The 18,693-nt window shown below is 42.5% G+C and overlaps 1 protein-coding gene across 1 annotated transcript in view; it reads left to right on the top strand.

Moving 5' to 3' along the window:
• The first annotated feature begins 1,797 nt into the window (after positions 1-1,797).
• Positions 1,798-18,693, top strand: part of COLEC11 (collectin subfamily member 11) — a 33,081-nt gene continuing 16,185 nt past the window's right edge. The window contains exons 1-2 of the mRNA XM_026037085.1: positions 1,798-2,007; positions 16,520-16,675. Of these exons, the coding sequence (XP_025892870.1) occupies positions 16,546-16,675 (130 nt within the window). The 5' untranslated portion in view covers positions 1,798-2,007; positions 16,520-16,545. The remainder of the gene's footprint in view (positions 2,008-16,519; positions 16,676-18,693) is intronic.

Below are 18,693 nucleotides of genomic sequence, written 5' to 3'. Positions count from 1 at the left end.
CCAGCSCAAGCAGCTGCTCTATCTTCTGTCCCTACTATGTGCTAGAAGGGGGGCTGATTGCAGCTGCCCCCTGTTTAATCTGAGCCCCACTGCCCTCAATTGCACATTCCTGCTCAGCCTTAAGCGCTCAGTGATGGGACATGGAGCTTCCAGGCAGCTCTGTGCACGGGCAGAGGGTGCTCGTGTCCATCTCCACATGGAGTGTCCCCCTTTYCTCACTTCCTCAGTGAACCAAAATGATCTACTTGTTTCTTTCATCAACTCCTTTTAAAGGGGAAAAAAATTCCACTGCTTCGACAACATCCAACCCTACTTTTTGAACTCTGTTGTTGCTCCTCTTTGCTAAGTCTGAGTTTAATCCTACCTTTTCTGCCAAATCCCTTTGAAATAGTTCTATTTCTCCCCTGAATTCCCTTTTCTGGCCTCAGTTATTTGTGTGTTTATATAGGGCCAGAAGATATCTATGTAAATGCACGGTGCCTTTGCCAGGGTAATACAATCTTCAAAGGCTTGGACTGCAGTCCCTTTGCTGCATTCTTTACATCAAAGGTCTCTGCTAGCAAAGGGCGCCAGCAGGACCCYCTGCAGGACCCCGTCCTGCTGCTGCTGAGCCCCCCACGTGAGCCCAAACTCTGCTCCTGATTTAGGGGGGTTCCCTCGTGTTCATCGTCACCAGCGCGTCCTGCTCCGTGCCCAGTGCCTGCTGTGCGTCTGCCCCTTCCCTGTGCCCGGGCACGTCCTAGTTCAATGGATCTTCTCCTTGAGGATGTTGCCCTTGTCGGCGGCACCTTTCCCAAACCTGGAAGGCTCCAGCACCGCTCTGTGTGTGGAGTGGTGGGATGGAGGCTGGGGGATGCGGTGGAAGGAACAAGCGCTGGCAGCTGCTTATGGTGCAGGGTGAAATCCTCAAAGGAGAGGGGTCTGTGCCCTGCTGACAACAGCTCAGAAGGTTAACAAAGAAAACATGCACCTAAATAAATAAATAAATAAATAAAACCAAACCAAAGTACCCCTTTCAGCTCTCTGTGGTCCCACAATCCAAGTGCTTTTAGGTGCTGGTGCCCTGGATGGTGAACCTGGCATCTCCCCCTGCTCTCCTAGCCGTGATCCCCTGTGCCTGGGCGCTGTTCGGACCCCAGTGCCTGTTCCCAGTGCCACCCCTCAGCCGCTGTCCTGGGACAGGCTGGGGGAGCGGAGCGGTGGCACAAGCAGAGGAAAGAGCTGGGGGAGGRCGCATCGATCCTACACCAGCTTTGTACTGGAGCCTCTAATGAAGGGTGTCCGAATGTCCCCCTCCTTTTCCCCTTCCCGACAACACAGAAAGTGATGTCAAAAGGTAAAAAAACAAAACCCCAAAAAAGGCAGCYTTGGAGCACCCTGTCATGTGGATAATTTAGCACTTATGCTATTGTGGAGTGTTGGGAGCTCTGAAATAGCTGCGTGTTTTACTCAGCGAGTCAAGAATGCTGCAGCCAGTTGCAAGAATGGAGAGAATTTCAGTAAGGAAAGCGTGTGTTTATTGCCCACATAAGAGGCTCACGTTCAGTGCTGCACTCGTGGTGTTTTTGTAGTGGCTGCTGCAATTAAAGCAAAGCAAGAAACGTGCTCTCCCCGGGCAGAGTGTGTGCACGGCTTGCAGCCGAGTAGATCTAAATGGTTAAAAAGGGGTTCTCTGCTAGAGAGGAGGAGGGGAGAGCAAGAGTGCATTCCCAAAAAAGTACATTCCCAAAATAAAAAGCTTACATCATGGACCTCTTCAGCTTTCCCACACTTCTTTCCTAATTATTGTCCTGCAGGACAGCTGATCTATTTCAAACAGGAAGCTGTTTACAGATAACACTTGCAACTGTTTTGTCTGATTTGTTGAACTGTCGAAAAGCAAAAGGCAACCTCTTTTCAAATTAAAAACTGTCAGACTTCTGTAAACAGCAGCAATGAGGTTCATCTGTGCAGTGTCCCTGCAGGCTCAGCGTGTTCGGCAGTTCCCATTTTCTCAGCGACCATAAGGTAAGAGAGACTTTTTCACTTTCGCTGCTCAGAAACTTGAAGGAGAAGGAAATCTGGGTGTCTCTTAAGGGGCTGTCTTGTAAGCGGCAAAATGTGACTGGCAATTGCTGCATCGTAAGGGGAGGCTTGGAAAACAAGAGCTCTCTGGCTCTGGGAGTCGATGTTGGACCTTTCTGCTCAGAGGAGCCCATGTGGGTCTGAGCACACGGTCCCCGTTCACTGCGGGATTTGTACCCAGCTCCACAGATGCTGCTGAACGCGCTTTCCTTTGAGCGAGAACGGGCAAAGCGGTGTATGGATTTTAATTTTCATACCACTGAAACCCACCGCAGATCACTAATGGGTTATAATTCCCACTAACAGATAATCAGTATCTCAGCTTAATTCTGGAGCTGCTCAGCGCTTCTCTGCATTCCCCTGATTCGGTTTCTGGGCTGTTTTCTGCGGGAAAGGTGGGCTCATAATACGGCCGCAAAGCAGGGAGCGAAGAAATGACATTGCAGAAGAGAGGCAGATGGCAGAAGATCCACAAAGGGTAAAGAATTATAGCGGGGGTAATTAAAYACAGTGAAAACCAAATGAAGTTGCCCTAAACAGGAATGTTTAGAGAAATTTAAAGATACATAAATAAAGAYGATAAAGTCTTGGTCCAAATAGGTCCTTGATCAGGAATATGAGAGTAAGCCATCCTGCACTGATGGGAAGGCCACGTGCCTGCTTTTTAGAGAAGGGATAGGAAAGAAATGGRGTTCAAGAAGGGCTCGTGGGCTGCCCTTTGTCCCTCTGTGTGTCCATATGTGTGTGCTGGGCTCAATAGTGGCAGTTTTGTAGCAAAACCCAAGAACTGCTGCAAACTGCAGTGCACCGTTTCGCGCTGCATTTGGCACCTGGGCTGGGCTGAAAATGCTCCAGCTTTGACACCTATTGAAAAATTTTCAAAATCTAGGAATCTAGATTTTGAAATCTAGGAAACAAATTTCTTTCTGCATGTTGCTCTCAGTGGCTAAAACTTCTGATCTTACGTATTTGAACATTTTGCATTTACAGGCGTGATCATTTAGGAAGTTATAGATATCAGAGCATGTGAAAGAAATACTGATTTAAAATTCTCATTTATCAGAATGACATTAACATATTTTCTTTTATGACACCGTGTTAGAAATATCCATAAACCCTTTTCATTAGTGCTTCTGCTGACTGTAGCAGCATAAATAAGGTGTGCCAATATTGTAGCCATGAAGCAGCACTTTCACATTGACTATTCCTTTTAAGAGACTGTCTTCCTGAAAATTCCTARCTGTATCCATTAAGATGAAATTGCTGTTTTAAACAGACCTACAATAAAGAGAACATGTGAATTAAATTTGTAGTCAAAATGGCATTTAGGTACAGTGTAGCTCCACAGCGAGCAGCTAACTGCATTGTAGAGGCAATTTAATCTGTCGTGTAACTTAAAAATGRCACTTTATGTTGAGGGCTATTCTGATGACTCTGAGTCTCATTTTATATTATTTTGAATGCTTCATTTTAGTCAGTTTTAGTTAGCTTTAGGTCTGATCCAAAAATCTTGAACCAGAAAAGATTTGAAATGGGAAGGCTTTTGACCAAATATTTTTTTAAGAGAAGTGTCAGTTTTCCAGGATAGCTTAGTTCTTTTGTCAAAATATTTTGGCTGAAAACCAGAAAAGTTTAGCCAAAAATATGATGTCTCCTGGGAACTTTAGTTTGTGCTTTGCATCACATTACACTATTGGCCTGGCTTCATGACTGGATAATGTTTCCTTTAAGGCTCTATGATCAGGGAATTGATAGGGTTTTTTTTTTGATTTCCCTTGATGAAAAGGACCATTACGATGTATTTTGGGAAAAGTAGTCCAGTARCAGGGGCAAAGAAGGAGGACAGAGGAATGAACTCTAGTAGAAGTGCCCTGGATTATGAGTGGACAACTAGCTAGGAGGTGGGCAACTTCTTAAAGGTAGGACATTTGTGTAAGAGCAACAAATTTGCTGTGTCTTAGAACAAGTCTCTTTGAGAAGGTCAGATGTGTCAATAAAGGTCTTGCAAGGTCTTGCAAAAAACATCTTTTTGATGTTTTTATCCACACAAAAACCTATTCCAGAGAGGGAAGAGCTTTTTAAGACCTTCTTAAGATGTTGCTCATGCTACTGCCAAGCTTTTTGCTAAAAGTGCTCCGTTTTCTAAATTGGGAACTGAAACTGCAAGGGAAAAAGGCTGAGTCTTAAGACCAAGGTAAACTCTGAAGAGGTCAGGAGGAAAACAACCTCCTGGTCACATAAAGCTTTGAAAATCCAATAAATTCTTAACTCATTCTCACCAGTCTCCCTATTTCTTAAAAAATCAGGCCTCACTTACTTGCTTACAGCTACATAAGACATCTGTAGTGAGAAGTGACCTGAAGCTGATTTGTTCGAGTTCATCACTCAACCATTCTCTTGTGTTTTGGGATCCAAGGATCCCTGGGGATCTGCATGCTGCACCACAGCAGCTCACGAAATGCTCAAGAGGGAGAGGGATTTCTGCCCCTTTGGTGCCCTCTTTGTCTTTTGGATAGAGATAATTTWAAAACTGGGTTTAAAAATACAGCTTTCTGGAGATCTCTCTGAAAGTTAGCTGCTGCCCCTAGTACTTTTTACATGATAATCTACTGAGTGGTGGACATACCTGGAAGGCAGGAGACCTGCAGTCAGTTCACTCCACAGCTTTCAAATCCGCATCTCCCATGTGCTGTAAAGGTGCCCTCATCACTAAATGATACAATAATTTGAATACAGACATTTTTTCTTGTTCACTGCACATCCAAGATTGCGTCCATGCTCCCAGAACAGGTTCTGATTTTGATACCTGGTTAGTAATGATAAAAAAAAATCTGTCTAAGCAGAAGTCTTTTCTTTTGGCATGACCATTCCTTTTCAAAAGCTACCATGCAAACAAGAGGTATCACAATATCATGTATTGGAAGCAATGGGCAATGTTTTGTTTTAATATTCATGTTTGTGGGTTCTTTAGAGGATGAACTGCCTGGACGAGTGTGGACAAATCTCCTTAATGGGTATAAATGGGCCAGGTGAGAGCCTAGTGTCTTGTTATACACTTCAAGCCAGATGTTGGTGATTTCTGGTCTGCGCAGTACGAAAAACTTTGACACTGAAGTTTTCTGACAAAGTCATAGGCAACCTACTGCCTGTTCGGATGACTGAGTTGTTAGGAGAACATTTTGGATCTTSTGTTCGGACTTGTAAAGAGCTACAGATGCAGCTTCGGTGGGACCCTTGGCAGTGATGACTTAGGTCACTTATGTCTTGGGATGCTAGGGTAAGGACTGTGGATGAAGTAGGAAAAAGGGATGAGCAAAATTGCTTAAACTCTTACTAATTGTTGGCAATGGGGATGTGGGAATCAAGGTGAACCTGCATYCGGGGCTTAACGTCCTGGTAGCTAACTTTGTTCATGGTTGGTATGGCTCGCTGTGATTTTTGAAGCTGCTCTTATGTTACACTAGTTGCAGTATTTTCCTTAATAATAACAACAAAAATCCTACAGATAGCTCTCTTAAGGTTTCTGGTTTGCTTTGCTCTGTATTTTTCAGGCTTGCTTGTGCATCCTTCCAATGTCCCTGTGCTGGTGTTGATGATCTTAGCAGCTATTGAAACTTGCTGACAATAGATTTGCTTTTATTAACTGTCTTTAGTGGACCCTGTTGAAATACTGCATGGGGCTCTGGGAGACCATGGATCAGAGGCTGGATAGCTCTCCATCTGGTCTGAATGCAGAGGGCACTTTTCTCCTTCCCAGCTGCAGGAGGGCAGAATAGTAAACCCTGTAGGAAAATGAAGCTTGGCTTGCTGAGGAACACAATGTGCAGAGAAACCAAAGGGTTCATAAATCATTCACCTGCACTGAAGAAGACACCAAAATAACCAGCATCAGCTTTAAAAGGTTTCACAAGAGTGCCTTATTTTAAAAGATTTTAGTACTCCAAAGACTATTGAGACTTAAGAGGAAGCAATAAAGCATGGGAGTTTTTATAGAGATATTATGTAATATAAACAGACCATTATGATTATCATCAGAGAAGGATTTACAGGAGATCATCTAATATTTGGGATCTGAAGCAAACAACTTTCCCAAAATAGTAAGTCATCTCTGAAGAATCTGGCAATGTTGGATGGCATCGTCAAAATAAAAACATCAGATGAGAGCATCAGAAAAGAGAGTGAAAGCCCAGCACAAGAAGCAGCAAAAATGCCTTACTATTTAGAGGAAGAAAAACGCCTTTCACCGAGTACTCTTTTAGGGTGTTAAAGAGCAAACACATCTCTGAAGRGCAGACTACTTAGTGTGCAAGAAATGTTAAAGAAACAGCTTTGGGGGACAAGTGGAAGAGCAGAGCGCAGCACTGCTCACGTTGCTGTGAAGGCTCCAGAGCGATGTATTTGTCAGCAGCTCGCACAGAGGCATTTGCAATGCTTCTCTCTAGCTGTGCAATGAACTTGCAGCTTAAAACCAATTTAGTGATAACGCAAGTTGACAAAACASGAGCTGCATTTTGAGCAGAAGCTAAAAAATATCTTTATCAAAGGTATACTTCCTCTGCTGTGTAGCAGCTTTGTCTTAGATTTGCCTTTCTTGTAATTTTAAGTTACAAAGTTATATAAATTAAAGTTTTAAATCATGTTAAAAAATCTTWAAAAAAGTCTTAAAAAGTAAATCTTTAAGGAAAAGTTACAAGTTTTTCAGTTTTGCATTCTCCTTTTGTTTGAGCTTTGACTGTCAATCCATGAAGGGATATCTTTTTTTCACAGAGTTCTTATACATAATCTTGCCTTATTTTGTTGAGAAATAGTGAGGATGAACCTGATTTGTCAAGAAGAGTCCTCGTGATATGCTTCCTAGGTAAAACTGGGAGAATTCCTGCCAGTTTCTAAACACCTCCTGTCTCCAGATCATGTCTCCAAAATTGTTCAGGTTAGACTTTTTCAGTTTGAATTGCCTGAGAGTCATACGTGGAGACAACCTTACCATCTTCACAAGGTCTGTGGAGATGGATAAGCAAAGGCGGTGTTTGCTAACGCTCCAGATGTGCTTGGAGCGACCATTCATTTTTATACAGCCTGTATCACTGCTATGCCTCCTCCTACAGCACTACAGGGATAACGGGAACTGTTAGTACCCTGGGAAAACACTGGCATTCTCTACAAATGCTAGGGAAGTCTTATTGTTGTCTTATTATCACCCTTCCTCTGCTTAAGTCAAGTGGAAGATGATGGGATTTCAGTCAGGACAAGGTCAAGGCAGTCTTTAATGCCTCCCATGAACCCTTTTTTTTTTTTTTCCCTTGCTGGTAACTAAAGCTATAATAGTAGTTCCTGCTCCTCTCAATAAGCTAGAAATGCTGGAAAAATCTGCATTGAGCCATCTGAAGGTGTAAGTGATCACTGCCTATCTGGCGTGAGGCTCCTGGATATGTTGTGACTGGCTATGGTCCCATTCTGGCCACGTGAAGATGCATCTGCTGCTACTGGTAGAAAAGTTGCTGAGTACAAAAGCCAGGTAGAGATCCTTACATAAAGTGTCTTGTTATTATTCTTCCTTGGAAACATTAATAAAAGAAAATGTAAAGACTCAGGGAGTTTAACAAATCATTTCCAAAGGCAGTTATCATTCTCAGTAGACTTTTGGTAACAGGAGGATCTCAGGCTGCAGATAGGAGAAGTAATACCTCCAGTTTATCTAAATTCAGGTAAATACCCCTGATGCCAAATTATGTTCTTTGCATTATGTCTATTTCTGAATTCTCATTTATCTGAATTCATATTTCTGATTCATTGGTCTCAAAATGAGACTAGGTTGACAAACTTTCCTCAAACCTGCTTGTAATCACTTGTGTGCTCTTAATCTTTTTAAGTCTTTGATGTAGACAGATGCATCCTATCCATAGCAAAAGATTCTGAATGCAAGTGTCATGGTAAAAAGGTTGCTTTGGGAAATGTTTGTCCTCCAAGATGCTCTTGAAACTTGCTTCCTTTTGGCATACCTTGTAAGTTAGTTAGTTAGTTTTAGTTAGTTAGTTAGTTAGTTTGTTTGTTTGTTTGTTTTTCTCCTTCATCTGGGGAACTACTACTGACAGATTTCCCTTACTTTGGTTTCCTTTCCCTTACCTGTGCYTGGAAAAGTGCTGGGTCCTAAGAGTGAAAGGAATGTTGGATGACAGCATTGCTATTTAGTTTTCCCTTGCCTATTTGCTTGTCCAATGAAGATATGTGGTTGCATTCCCTGCAGCTTGTTCCTTGCTGTTGATGCTCAGTTCTTTTTTCCTACATTGATACTTAGTCTCCTGAAGATATTCTCTCTGTATCATCTATATAATTAATTCTGTCTTTTTTCCAGGCTCCTAGGAGCTTTAATATAGGATCACAAGTGAAATGGTATTTGGTCTTTGCAGGTCTCCAGCCCAGGGGCAATTCTAATCCTTTATGGAAATTGGATTGACATTTCCCCAGATTAAATGCAGGATTTTGATCATGCATGTGTATATATCATGTTATTTTTTTATATCCAGGATATAATTCCAAGAAGTATGTCCTTGTCATTTGAGGATAACACTCTTGGATAATTTCCATGACTCTTGGTGACTTGCATGCTCTTGCAAAATGTCTCTTCTTGTGGTATCTCCTATGCTCTSTATCTTTTTCTGGATATTATTTTCCACTGTGGCCTGGTATTTTGCCATATCTCTCCTCATGTTAAAATGTTCCCACTCTTTAATTATATGCTGTATTTTTTTTTCTTTTAGTGAACTCAGTCCCATTACTTCTCTCACTTGCACATCTTTCTGTTTTTTGTGTGCTGTTAGCACATTAGGGCATTTTTATAATGCATTAAAGGCCATTTCAGCTGCTGCAGGGAGCACTTTGATCCCTGGCCAGCAGCATTTTTCACAGGAATAGATGGTCATTTTACCTTACCAGGACATGAGCAGCTAAATCAGCTGAGAAATAACCCTAAAAAAAGAGGAATAGCTTTTTGTGGGTTTAGCAAGCTGAGCTAGCTCCGTACAGCRTTAGACAACTGTGGGTGATAGCACCAAGAAGGGTCAGCAGTGTGTGGCTTTGGTGGGTGAGCTGGACTCCAATTAGCCTTCCCATGAGATTAGCTTAGCTAATTAGTAAGGGTGGGAATCTCCTTGCCTAACTTTATGTATCTACAGGGTTGAGCTTTCTTCCTAGGCAGCCTTTAGAGATGCATTTATCTGACCTGACTCAGGATGAGGTGAATGACTGTGCAAAGGTGCCTTCCTCTCTTGTGATTGCAGGAGCAACTAGGSTCGATTTTCAAACCTAAGCCAGGAGAGCTGAATCCTGCCCAGGGGTCTGCTTATAATTTTGGCTAGGCTGAGATCTGCTGCTAAGCAAATTCATTCTGATAAACAACCATCTCTTGGTGCCAAGCCTACTCCATCCCTTAGTAGCTCATTTTTTTGCGGTCTCATCCTAGCAGCATTCAGAAGCAGGAGGCAGCAATCACTCTCTGCCTCTTGGCTCTTCAAATTACCATTTAACATAGTTTTTGCATATGTAATGTATAAACGGACAGGGACAAAAGCTACTTCTACTTTGCTAAGGTTTTAGGGATGTGGAGAATTAGAAAGGGGTGCCTGTATTTATGTAAGGAAATGTACACTGTTCTCCAAATCATTAGCTGTTTCTTGGTGATCCCTTGGTTCCTACAGATGCTGGTAGGGGTATCAGGTTCTCAYGTATATACTTTATATAGCCAGACTGCAGTCAGGCTGAGCTGACTGCAATTTAGGCAAATTCAGCCAAAGGCAAAATAAACACAGGTTTTAGAAGTATTAACCATCTATATTTGCACCTGGTAGGATTTTGGAGTGAGCTTGATGTGACATGTGTGAAGGATGGCACCCAAAATCACWAACTTTCTGTAGATTATAGCTGCAGAGGAGGAAATAGTAGAGATCTACTCAATAGATGAGATCTACTCATCTAACAGAGACATTGAATAAAACATTGTGGGAGAAATTTTGCTTAACATTTCCAGTTATCTCTAACTAATAAAATACTAACTAGTAAAATACTAGTTGTGTGTTGCTCTATATCATCTGAAACTCTCTACAGAGAGTGATACATTTTGGGGCTCAGCAGCAGAACTCATGTGGGTCTCACCTAGTTACAGGTTTTGAAAACCTACTTGCCCCCTTTTTGTGCCATTTTCATTCCAGCCTGCCTAAAGCCCATTTTTTACACTTTCAGCCCAGACAATAGTAAGTTATTTCTGATACAAACTCATTGACTTCAGCAGAACCCCTTCAGCAGCCAGTTGTCTCACTGTTTTTAAAAACACAGTTCTTGCTCAAAAGTGAGGCTAATATTCTTGTCCATGGCAAGGGCACCTATGTTATGCAGGCAGAACTAACAGCCCCTTAAACCTCACAAACACTGTCTAAGGAAATAGCTCTGCTGAGCCAGGCTCAAAGGACTTTTAGAGTAACCAATGTTTTCCTATCTGCTAGGCTTAGCTTCTAGGCAGCTCAGACWCACTCCTGTGCCCTCTGCAGCAAACCTCCCTGCTCTTCAGCATCATCAGCACCTGAGATGTGTTGCTGCTGTGCTTTTTGCTGCTGCACACTCCATAGATTTTGCAGAGACTTCCTAACCATGGCAGTTATGSTCCCCATTTGCAGAACCCTATGGCCTTAACATTTAGGTATTTTCTATCTTTCAAGCCCATTGCTTTAACCTTTAAATCAACACTTAGCATTTAACTTTCAAGCACAGCAATGTTATGAAAATGATTACCTATAGTTTAAGTAGCTTTATCATTGAATCTCATTTATATTCTGGCTAAATGGTCGACACTTGATTACACAGGGTAACGGATGGGGTTGCTGGGAGGACAAATGGGAGAGAGCTAAGATAAAGTAAGAGCCTAGCTACACAAAACATCCGTAGGCCAAGCTGTCAGCAAAGCTGCAACACAGAAAGGAAAGGTCAGTGGCAGAGGTTTCATCCGCAGTGTGAGAGGCATCCTTTCCAGGGATGATCCATAGTCCCGGGCCAAGTGATGAGAAGTGACTTGTAGTCTTCGTCCCCTCTCACTCACCCCACTGCCCCCAAGGGCTTGTCAGCCTGGATCTCCACTCAGCCCTGGTGTTACTCAGGGCAGAATTACTGTTTCTACTGTTTTTACTGTTTTATTTATTTATTTATTTATTTATTATTTCTTTGCTTGAAGTTTGTGACACAGCCAGCCATTCTGGCATTTCAATAGCACGATTTGCCAGGCGTGTGTTGCATCCATTCAGATGTGGAGCCCTTTGAGGCATCTAAGAACGAAGTGTCTGCTGCTGAGATGTTCTAGGAAGTGCTGGGATGTGGATGAAAAGGAYCTGAAAATTCATGGGATTGATTCTGTTGAATGCTGGAGACATTTCCATCCCATTCGTCCATACTATGGATATACCCATATATATATAGACTTATATGGTATGGATATATACACAGTGCTGACTCAAACCCAGATGAGTGTCCACATTTCTTCTAGACATGGACTGGCTCTGCAGATGTTTGTGTGCATCTGTTAATCCAGAAAGCAGATAATGCAGCTAAGATTATTTAGAATGAAGTGCACTTGTTTTCAAGAGGAGAGAAAGCTGTAGCTCATTAAGAATGAAAACAACTCACAAACAATAAAATAAAAATATCTCAGAGAGATGACAGAACCCCAAACAAGAATTAATTCAGATTACAGAGACAGCTGCAGCTATTGGCTGGCTTGAGCATTAACACCATCAAGTAGCATTTTCATGTTGTCTTTTTTTTAAATTTTTTTTAACCCATTTGGATTCAAGCGAGCAGATTGTGGTGTTGCTCCGGGGCATAAAAAGCAGCTTGCGACAAGGCATTGGCCCTTGCAGCATGGCCCCGGGCTGTGCAGGGTCGTCACACATGTTTGCTGGCTCATCTGGCCTCCACGCTTCCCACCTGACGCGTGGAGGCTTTAGCAGGGAAGCCCATGGTGGCAAGGCTGGTCTCAGAGCGGTCCTGAGCGACGTTCTGAGTGATGCCTGTGGCGCTCTGAGCTTCGGTGCTTCTCTGGCGACCACTCAGGGACTTGTCCCTTGGMACTCGGCCTAGCAAAGCTCTGCTCTCAGCAGGGGAGGCCGATTCCCTAGTGCTCACAGGTCTCGAAAGCTGTTCTAAAATTACTGTGCTATTTGCATTGCTATGTTTCCATTGCTAATGGAAACAGAGGCATTTCACTATTTTTTTTTTTTTGTACATGTAAATGCTGTGTTTTACTTCTTCCATTTCTCCAAAACACCCAGGACTACACTCCACTGATAGATCACCATTATCAGTGCCTCTAGTTTGGCTCTTAACCTCTAGGTAGGTATTGGAGGCTCTTAACCTCTAGGTAGGTATCTGACTTTTACAAGTGCTGAACATGTTTGGGTTTCTCTCTGGCATTGCTTTTCTGATGCTGAAGATACTCCAAAGTCAAAGATAAAGACCACATTCGAAAGAGATGAGCTGCCATCTGTGCCTGAGGACTAATTTCTGTGGAATTTAGTCTTCTAAATAGCCTTTGTGACTCAGAGTCCAAAAGGACTTGTAGATAGGTCAGAAAGGCAAAGAATTCTCCATTGTTTTAAAATGAAAGATGCTGCTGCAGCACATACCTGGAGGTCAAACTCTTGTTTCAATTGTCTAAGGCAGTTTTAATGCCAAAGGGAACATTTCTTTTTTTAAAGCAGGAAAAGAAAGGGTAGATAAAGTGAAATCGAAGGTATATCTGGTTTGATGTCTACTACTAGTTTGTCCCTTTACTGCAGTTACAGATATTATGAACCTGCCACCTCTTCAAAGATTTCCACAGTTACCTTTTTTTTTTCCTCAGAATGAGCTGTTTTGCCAAGAATCCATGTGGGGCCTGGATGCCTTGATCTGGCTGCTGCTCAAAAGTGCTGTTTTCTAGAAGGGTTCCCTCAACGTCCTGCTGTGACAGCCTGTGTTCTGAGCAAGCCCGGCTATCCCCAGCTCATGGGGTGCATCCACCGTGACCCTATGGTCCTGAGCTCTGCAGCAGTGATGGTGCTTTCTCAGGGGCTTAGATCCCCCTGAGAAACCCCTTCGTTTCTACCTAACAGCCCTGACAGCTCTGCTGCTCCGTGCCCTCCTCACCCTTGAGCTATGTGAGAGTCTGCAAAGACAGATGAATATTTAACGTAGCTGGAGGCTTTGATCTTTCAGTTGTTGTCTGGCTACAGAATCACAGAATCACAGAATATTTAAGGTTGGAAGGGACCTCTAGAGATCATCTAGTCCAACCTTCCTGCTCAAGCAGGCACACCTACAGCATGTGGCACAGGGTGGCATCCAGGCGGGTTTTGAAGACCTCCAGAGTAGGAGACTCCACAACCCCCCTGGGCAGCCTGTTCCACTGCTCTGTCACCCTAACAGTAAAGAAGTTGCTCCTCACCTGGAGACGGAACTTCCTGTGCTTCAGCTTGTGGCCATTACCCCTCGTCCTATCGCTGGCCACCAGTGAAAACAGCTTCCCTTCCTCCCTGCATTCTCCCTTCCTGAACTTATACATATTAATCATATCCCCTCTGAACCTTCTCTTCTCCAGAGAAAACAGGCCCAGCTCACTCAGCCTCTCTTCATACGAGAGATGTTCCATTCCCTTAATCATCCTGGTTGCCCTTCTCTGGACCCTCTCGAGAAGCTCCACGTCCCTCTTATACTGGGGAACCCAGAACTGCACACAGTACTCCAGGTGCAGCCTCACCAGAGCTGAGTAGAGGGGCAGAATCACCTCCCTTGACCTGCTGGCAACACTCCTCCTGATGCAGGCCAGGATCCCATTGGCCTTCTTGGCCACGAGGGCACACTGCTCACTCATGGTTAACTTAGTGTCAACCAGGACTCCCAGGTCCCTCTCCGTGGAGGTGCTTTCTAGCAGGCCGCCCCCTAATCTGTACTGGTGCCTGAGGTTATTCCTCCCCAGGTGCAGGACCCTGCACTTGTCCTTATTGAACCTCATGAGGTTCCTCTCTGCCCAACTCACCAGCCTGTCCAGATCCCTCTGGATGGCAGCACAGCCCTCCGGAGTGTCGGCCACTCCACCCAGCTACATCTAGCACCTCTAAAATSCAAATGGAGGAGGTGACTTTTTATCTAATGATGCAGAAGTGGACCCTCCTAATTGCAATTTCTTCTTCTATCTTGGCTCATTTCAACCACATCTCCTACTTCTCTGTAAATAATTCCTATTATCACAGTACTGGAGGAATGTCTCCTCCATCACTTCTAGGTTTCCAGGCTTTGGGCTGAATATCTTAACCTCAAAGCTTACAAGCTTTCTTGTTGCCCTTCTGCTGGGTGAGGTGCTCTCCTGGGTTATGGGACTGTGTTTATAGGCTAAGGCAGAAATCATGTCCTCTACTTTCCTGGCCAGCAGAATGTGGGCATGACTCAATTCCCTATCCCTCAAAGGTATCTGACACTCTGCTAAGAGTTAAACGCCTGTTCTCAGGGTACCAAATGAGACTTTTGGRCACAAACCTCTGTTAGGTCTTCTTGGCTGGCTGTGACAGTGATAGATCCCTGAYTTCCCACACAGGGAGTGTCGGGCACTGCAAAGCCTATTCCTGGTATGGATCCCATCACTCTCAATGTATAAGCACTGTCTAATCCAATGCCAAAATCCTCCTTGGACCTACAAGACTTTGAAGGGAGGATGTCAGGAAACTCCTTTATTCTCAGCATCTTCCTTGCTCCCTCTTTTACATGCTGATTATTGTGAATCACGTTCATTGAATGTGAACACTTTTTGTACATTGCAAAAAGAGCCAAGACTGTCTGTTGTGGGTACTGTAAGGTCCTCTAGAGCACTTCCAGATGGAATGGCATGGACCCTACAGTATCTCCTTCTGGGGAAATGTTTCCAAATCCAGGCTTAATGTATTTGAAGTCTTTTGTCTGGTTTATGCATAAGACTATACAGGAGAAGAACATTATCAAGGATATCTGATACTTCCCAGTTACGCCAAGATACCTGAGCTAGCTAATTTAAAGATGATTCAGACACATACATATGGGTGGCAGTCTTAGTTATTTTGATTATATATCATATTGCATAGTGTATTCTGAAAATGTGCATAGAAACATACACTGAAATTTAGAGAAAAGACTCTTGAAAACAAAATCACTACATTACAGYTTATCACAAATTTCCTTTTTTCATCCACACTCTGTTGGTCTTTTTGAGACTGGTGAATCTCACATATGAAGTAGTTCAGAGCTGTCCAATACAGGCAAGTTGTGGCTCATGTGTGACATTAGTCACTCTCCTTATTCAGTGGGAGGATTACTTAGCACCAATGATTTTCACCAGGGCTCGTGTCCTACTGTGGTAGACAGGTAGTTAGAGATGCATAGACCTGTGCACTGACTCCATGTGTGTGCTGGATCTCCTTTGCTTATTTTTGTAAGGACTCAGGGGACGGAGGGTAGTTTAGTCCATCATTTTTGCTCTAGTTGTAAGATGCACATAACTATATTGTGGCTATAAAAATGATATACAGATACTTTCTGCTAAAACTCTGATATAACTTCCAGCTTCTTTGCTGTAGTACAGACCTTTTTCGAAAGAACGTCTGGAAAAACACATCAGAAGTACATAAATAACAGTTTTTGTCAAGGATATATCTAGTGACTTCCTGAAGACCAGCTTTTGACAATTCTCTCACACAAATTCCATTTCTGCACTGCTGCTCTCTGAGATGTTTCTTCACAACCTGRTATCAGGCAAACCATTTCGTGGGTAGGCTTAGAAGGGGGTGTATTTCAGAGATTTTTTTTTAGGATTTATTGAAGACTGTGAAGTATCTTCATTGCATGAGATGGTGAAGTATTATCTCTCCCCCTCCCCACAGATGAGTCAGGTGAGGGCTATTGTGCCAAACAATTTACTGGGRACAGTTTCATTGTTTAGGTAGAATGGAAGTGAAATCACAAGCTTGGTCCCATCAACTACCAATTTGCCTCTTTAGAACAGTATTTATTCTAACTGTCAATTTAGCACTTACATCTTTAAATGAAAGCCCATATGATAGATGCCTTTGCAAGGATACCTGCTTACTATTGAGAAACAGTAAACACAAAATTCCCTGTTTTTAGCTCTAATTAGTATTGTTATTAAGAGTAAAGGATTTTGTTATGAATCTTATCCTAACTAAATTTCATCTCACCCAGGCTAGTGCCAAAACAAATAAGCACTACTACATATGTCATGTATGTTTAAGGAATGTACAACCTGCTTGGAGGACCTGCACACATTCTTTCCACGCTGCGCGAGTTATGGCATGCAAAAATATACTGCCTTCGTAACAGGGTGCTGTATTTGTTCAGAAACTGTTGAAAGTCTTTGGAATTCTTATAACTGTTTATTCATTCTTTTGTTTAGGAGTCAGTGACCTGTAAGTGCTCATTATGAAGAAAGATCTGGTTCTCTTGGTGACTCTAATTAGCCTTGCCTTCCTGTCACTGCTAAGATCTGGATATCCTCAACATATAGCAGAGGAGTCCTGCTCTGTTCAAATTCTTGTTCCAGGCCTCAAAGGTAATGTGGAAGTCTACTCCATCATCCAAATGCTTTCTTTTTAGCAGGCTAATTTGCACCATTGATGATTACTAACTGAGGCAAAGGAGATGCTTTCCAGTGGTCTTCTCATTTGTCCAGTTTAGAGCCTTCCTATAAACATAGTGTTAAGGTCATAAGATGAATTAATGTCAGAAAAAAAAAATCCACATAGTTTAGAGAATGCATGTTGAAATTTCCAAAAACTGCTCCTGGTGAACAGTGCTTGTTAAGCTGATGGGTTGCTCGGYTGGTTTCTCTGTGCTGCTTCCCCTCCTGAGCACAGAGGCTTTAAAATCAGCCTCTACATTGCTCCTGGAGAGGTTTTCACTGCCATCTTGAGATGCACTACAAGGAATTATTTYATATTTTCTAGCCCTCTCTGTGCTGTCCTTTGGGACAAATTTCCTCAGGTTTTAAACGCCCTAGTGCCTTTCACAGGAAATAAGAAAATAGAGCGGTTTCTTTGGCATTTCTATAGATTGTTTGGGCAAAAACATCCTTTCTATCCAATATGACATCAAAACATTGCCTGACAAAGATGATATAATAAATATTGTTCTTTCATAACAAAAAAGAATGTATTAATATTAGTGTCTTAGACAGAAAATCATCATCTGGAAAGAATTAGCATTTTAAAGCAACAGTATTTATTGCCAGTGTGGTATAAAATCCCAGCTCCATTATTATAATTAATAACAATAATTCCTCTTATGAAGGCCATGATATTTCTATCAGACTGTAATACCCATGAGTATGGAGAAATGCTTATTAACTAGGAAAGAAACCCAAACATTCAAACTGTGCTTTGTCACAGTAAGGATAAAAAAAAATGCAAAAACTGCACAGCTCACCTCACAGTTTTTTTGGTAGTTATGGATTTCAGTAACTGCAAATGACACAGTTCACCTGAAACCTGCTGCTAACATTACATAAAGCTTGATTTTAACCAAGTGCCTGAGGTCTATAGTACAGACTTGAGGCTGGATCTGTGCTGGGGAATCATTCAGGGAGAGGGCAAGGCTCAGGTGCTGTCACACAGTTGTCTGCACAGTTGAGCTGCTTGCAAAGCCCAGCCATGGTTTTGGCTATGGTGTATATTGCCCTTTCCAGAAATTCCTTGGTTTGGATGTGGCTGCCCTGCTTTGAGGGCCTGACCTGGGAGAGAGTGAACTGGTTGTGCTKGGCCAACTGAATATGGTAGCAAATAATATGCCATTTGTTCATTACAATTATAATATATATCAACCATATATTTTTATATATCATATGTTTATTATGATTACATAAGAGATCTACAGCTGCCTGAACTGAAGCAACAAAAATTTTTAAGACGTATTTCAGTAGGTGACTTTTAAAATCTGAATAACATTTTACCTTCTATACAGTACAATTAGAAAACAAAACAACAACCAAAAAAACCCCAGCACTAGTCTGATATGTCCAGATCTTCTAAGGCTTGATGAAACCTTGATTAAAATTGTTTCCAGTATTTATCTGTTTTACTTGATGTGGAAGAGGCATAAGATAGTGCTGTTTATGTGACTCATATAGCATGACACTCTCAGGTTTGATGTATCTCGTCTAAAGGCATAGAGATCAGTCAAATCATCAGACCACAGTACTGGAAACCAAAGCTTTGACATGAAAAGTTGTCTTTGCTAGGCTTTGACAATGCAATGCCTATTTTTGTGACATAAAGGACCATTGTTGTTATTATTACCATTATTATTATTATATGCAACTGAGTTTTAAAAACATATAAGGATTGTAATAATAATCCTGGCCTTTTCTCAGGAGGTAATTCTGAGCCAGGAAACAACAAAGCAGCCTGAAACATTAATGATTTTCATTCCACTTCACGAGACACCAGCCCTGCAAAAGTGATAGAGATTGATGTGCAAATGCAGTGAAGCACAAAACGRCCTGATGCAGCCTAGCTGGTTAATGCGAAATCTCTCCAAACCCATCAGAGCTCCAGCTACACTGTCAGAGGGGCT

Source organism: Nothoprocta perdicaria, unplaced genomic scaffold (genome assembly GCF_003342845.1).
Source record: "Nothoprocta perdicaria isolate Ctin4 unplaced genomic scaffold, notPer1 scaffold_19, whole genome shotgun sequence".
In the NCBI taxonomy this organism is placed as follows: Eukaryota; Metazoa; Chordata; class Aves; order Tinamiformes; family Tinamidae; genus Nothoprocta; species Nothoprocta perdicaria.
Note: the sequence above shows the minus strand (reverse complement) of the source record. Positions and strands in the feature narration are given on the sequence as shown.